Source organism: Atta cephalotes (genome assembly GCF_000143395.1).
Source record: "Atta cephalotes unplaced genomic scaffold scaffold00073, whole genome shotgun sequence".
Lineage (NCBI taxonomy): Eukaryota > Metazoa > Arthropoda > Insecta > Hymenoptera > Formicidae > Atta > Atta cephalotes.
Window position 1 is genome coordinate 415,698 of NW_012130137.1, and position 5,302 is coordinate 420,999.

At 34.9% G+C, this 5,302-nt stretch overlaps 1 protein-coding gene across 1 annotated transcript in view; it reads left to right on the plus strand.

Moving 5' to 3' along the window:
* LOC105624144 (nuclear receptor corepressor 1) overlaps positions 1-5,302 on the plus strand; it is a 64,741-nt gene that overhangs the window by 52,933 nt on the left and 6,506 nt on the right. The window contains exons 12-14 of the mRNA XM_012205501.1: positions 235-313; positions 2,450-2,632; positions 4,201-4,587. Of these exons, the coding sequence (XP_012060891.1) occupies positions 235-313; positions 2,450-2,632; positions 4,201-4,587 (649 nt within the window). The remainder of the gene's footprint in view (positions 1-234; positions 314-2,449; positions 2,633-4,200; positions 4,588-5,302) is intronic.

Below are 5,302 nucleotides of genomic sequence, written 5' to 3' on the forward strand. Positions count from 1 at the left end.
CACACACACACACACACACACACACACACACACACACACACACACACACACACACACACACACACACACACACACACACACACACACACACACACACACACACACACACACACACACACACACACACACATTTATTTATTCATATTGATATCTATAAAATCATATGGAGGAAATTTCAATATTGCATCAGTCGGAACGAACATATCAAGGAATTTATTTCTTTCTTTTGTCAAGGAGAAAGAAAAAGAGATGAAAGACAAGGATAAGGAACACAAGGAGAAGAGCGGCGAGCCTGAAAGACATCCACGACCGAGTAAGTAACGTAAATTGAAAATTACGTTTTACGTTAGTTATCGGAAGTATTTTCGGTTATCCTAAGGGGATCGTTTCCTGAATCGATTAGAGCTCGTAATCTGTCAATCGAGTCCCCTTTGCATTTTCGTGCATAAACTGGATTTGGATAGAGTATTTACATATATATATCTATATTATTATGACCTCTTGGACTGCTGTCTGCTCTTGTCGGCCTCGAAAACGTCAAACGTTCGTCGTACATAATTATTATACTTGTACAATTATACTCGTACGCCAGAGATGCTCACCGCTCGTGAGATTTATTTATATAGCTGTTACTTTGTTCATTCTTTGTTATTCTATTTGCTAAAATGTATTGTAATAAAAAAATCTTTTGTTTTAAAAGTGTCTAGAAATAATAACGTCATACTGTGCTGAGAGATATATTAAATTTTTATATTTAATTTTCTCTCTGTAAGAGTTATATAAAGCGAATTATTTTATATGTAGAATTAAAACGCTGAATTATATATGCATCAGGAAGTAAGTAATAAGAGTAAAAGTTTAAATGATTTAAAATGATTTAAGTTTCATTTGCCGAGGCATTTGATTATATCTATTTTTATTTTAAGAATATTTTGAAAATGTATTCATAAATGCATAAAAGCGTTTGAAGTGCGGTGAGCGTCAATTATTATAATTACGTCGTCATTAATGTTTAGGCAGATGCATGATAGTTCTGTCTATTTGTTTCTATTTCTTTGCCTCTGCCTTTAAAATCCTCATCTAGTAATCGGTAGTTATATCGATAGATACTGTATGAAAATTATTTGTGCGATGTATTATTCGCCTTCGTAGTCCTTTGCGATTAGGCGAGAAAATCCTGTTTTCAACCTGTGACGAATCATGTTAATATAGTTTCCCCCATCGATTCCATATCGTCCATCAAATCCATTATATCTCATGCTATTGTTCATAAAATTTATTATTATCATTTTTTAATAATATGTGTAACATATTTTTTATTACTTACAATAAAAATATTAATTTTTTATTATTTATACTACTAAATTTTTTTAAATATATAATTGTTTTTATTCGTACGAAGAATAAAATAGGTAATCATATTTACTTAGGCATTGTTTTTGGTGTATAATGTTAATTATTTTTATTTTATACTTTATTATATTTTTGTCTTATAGTACGCTTCTAAATTCTTATTACAACGTTAAGTGTAGCAAATAATAAGATTTAAAACAAACTTGGAATAAATTTTGAGATTAAGAAAATATAATAAAAATCGATATAATTCTAATGAGAAAAATTTAAAACGAGACTTAAATTGTATATATTCCAAACATTATGTATGCTACAAACTTTTTAAATACAGCTGTCATCTGGTGATTCATTATTCAATGTAATCTACAACTTAACTATCTAAGACATCATCATATCGTTAATCAATTATACATCCATTATCATCCTTTCATAATCCATTGGTGTAAATTAACGACAAAATCATTAATATACACAATATTGACAAATGTATGCTTAAGAGATTACTGCAGCTTTCGAGGCATTTCAATGATGCAATCACGAAGCCAATGGGTCATCTTCCATCATCATTTGATATAATCGATCACTATTACGAATTATCGTATAAATCATATTCACTATCTTTTCATAATAGTATTCTCTTCCACCCTTCTCTTGCTCCTTCTCATCTCTCTCTTCTCAATTTTTTTTTCCTTCTTCACTCCCTTCCTTCTCTTTCTTTTTCTTTCTTTCTACAGTTTTCATGCATCAATGGCAATCTCGATCATCATATTCACTGTCTCGTCATTATCGTCATCATCGTCTTGAGTGGTGGTGGTAGTGGCGATAATGGTGACGATGATGATTTTGATAATCTTCACCATCGTCGCCATCTCTGTAATTGTTATCAGTGTCATCATCATTATTATTATTACCATTGTCACCGTTATAATTATAATCATTATCGTTGTCATGATCATCTTCTACTTTATCGAAATTGATACTCGTTCCGAATTACCTATCCTCTTCGCAAATCCTAGCTCTTTTCTCACAAGTTCTCGCACGAGAATATACGATCGCAAGGAGACGTGTCGTGTATTAGATTGATCAGGAGTGGCAGCGGGTGTTTCAGCCGCGGCAGGCCCAGGCCAACGTGTCCGTTGGAGCATACGGGAACCCGCGACTACGGTTCCCCCGGCGACTGGCTTGTCGACGCCGCCTATACCGCCATTACCGCCGCCACCCTCGGGCCCAGGGCCTGCTCCGCTCCACAAGAGGCCCCCGCAAGTCCCACATCGCAAATGTACGTTTACTGTACCTGGCCACGTACACCTGCTGTGCCCGCTGTCTCTCACGTCACGTCGGTCTGGCATATTTTCAGAATTACTGCATATCAAAAAGCCCTCTCCCCTACTCTTTCTTCCCTTTTATAATTCATCCTAACTCTCACCTTCTGACTCTCGATCTCGATGATCTCTGATGCATTTTAGACTTGCTGTAAATTTTTTGCAGACTTCTCTCCGAATGGTCCCCGAAAAATTTTTGCAGAAGATTAGAAATTCGCAAAGCGAATTCATCCCACAATTATTTTCTTAACTACATTTTCTTTCCCTTTTCTTTTTCGCCGTTGTGCGCGAATCATTTTTGATGCATGATACAATTATTGATCAATCTAGCTAAAAGATCTTGTATATGTACTGAGTGCATATGATGCACTTCTTCTCTATCGCCAGACATGGATTTCTATGAATTTATTTTGTATTTTCACATGGATTTCTCCTTAAAATTTAAATCTTGTTTCAAATATGTCTATATTCAAATATTTATCAAGTATTGACTCAAGTAATCAACTCAAATACAAAGTACATACGGACAACAATGTAAACTCACGAGAAGATATAAAATTCCGTTTTTCGCGAAGCCTAGGTAATAATTAGCCTAGACAATTACTATAAAGTGAAAAGATAAATTATAAAATAAGATTATAAAAAGATTTTATTATTGACAAAGTTTTAAATTGACTTTTGTTCCGCAAATTACTTTATCAAGAGAGCTTAGATTAAATTAATTTAAAAAATGAATTTTTTTTAATCATAATTTATTCATTATTTTGATACAATAAATATTACAGTCGACATCAACTGAATTGGAGTAATTAATTAACAAATGTTCGAGCGATATGAAATATCGTGATAAGAACCAACGTCATCTTACAATTAGTCGCTGTAGAAGAAGTGACATTTTCTGGTTGATACAATCCATCTCCTCAACTGCAATTAGGCTCCTGTATATTCGAGCGAGGGCGAACGATTAATCTATTTTGATGACTTTGAGATATATAGGATAGTAAAAATGTTCCGGCAAACTCAATTTTAGCTTTTGTCAATTTCATGAAAAATAACATCAATTTTACTTATCTTCTGAATAATAATAAAGTATAATTTGAATAATAATATTTAAAACAGTAATAATCAAATAATTATTAAGAGAACTAACTTTTTTTTAGAAAATCAATATTGAAGTATATTGCTAAAAAAAATTTTTTTTATATCTATAAGACAATTAAAATCACACTAGATAAGATACTGCTAAGAAAAGATTTTTTTAGGAAAGATTTTATTCTTTTAGATATTCTTTTTTTTTTTTAGATATTCTTAAAAAAGTTTTCGCAAAAAGATCAGTCGTTCACTTTTCCTTCGAAGCTTTCTTATCGCGCCGAGTCTCGCGAGAGCGAAGGAGGCGCGCTTTTCCAATCGATTTCAAAATTCAACTTTTGACGAGAATAATCGCGATTAGACATGTGCGCGCACAAGATACGGCCCAAAGAACTCTATTCATCAATTGTACTGTTTCTTGTACAATATGTTTTAGCCTTCCTCGCGACCACCGCCCTTCCCCATCGCCCTCTTCATCACGCCAAACCCACAACCACTACCAACACCACCAACATCACTGTCACTACCGCTAATAATATTAGCGCAAGTACCGCCCCGGTAAAACGTTCCCCGGTAAAGTATTCGGTTCATATGACCGTCCATCACCCACCTACGTCGGGCGCTGCCGCTGCGGCCAGGCCGGAGCGCGGCGTTAAAGATTTAAGCCAAAGGTGCCGTGGTGCGAATGACGAGGCTCAGGCAAAACTGGCCCGCGGGCATCCAGCAGCTGCGGCTGCAGCCGCCGGCGATGATCCATCATCCAAATCATCCCTCGATACGCGATCCGCGTCAAATCGAGCCGCTACTACCGCCGCCCAAGCTAGTAAGTAGCATGTTGTGTCGTGGCTAAAAAGAGAGTCCCGGTTTATAGTCTCTCGCTCTTTTTTTTTTTTTAACGTTGTCCAGTCATTTAGCCAGTGTCTTTGCTTCGTGTGCTCGCTGTTCTGTGTATCTATATTATTGATGTAACTTTGTGGTTAATGTGAGACATCTTTGTTTCTGTTTTTTATGTTTACAAAGTATCCATTGAATTAACGTACTTGAATATCTCGAGAGCTAACTCGAGATATCGAGATCCGGTTTTTTTTCAGGTATGGTTGTACGACACTTGATAAAAGGGACACTTGATAAAAGAATTTGACTTTTTTTTTGAATGACGGGAGCGTGGTCACTTAATTTAAGCTCTGTTTCCGTCATTTGATCTCCATTGATGTTGGGTATGTGATCATTCAATTTATCATGAAAAGATCTACAAACATAGATGTTTAGAAAAAAATCAAGATTTAATTTAAAAAAATAAAGTTGGTTTTTATTTCACTTTGAAATATTTCATACTTCTATCCATAAAGTCAAATTTTTTCATTAAAATATATTGAAATCGTACAATCCGAAAAAATCGGACTTTAACTTTCTCTTATTTAGTTTCGCAGATATTCATATGCGTTAATTAAAATACACACACACACACACACACACACACACACACACACACACACACACACACACACACACACACACACACACACACACACACACAC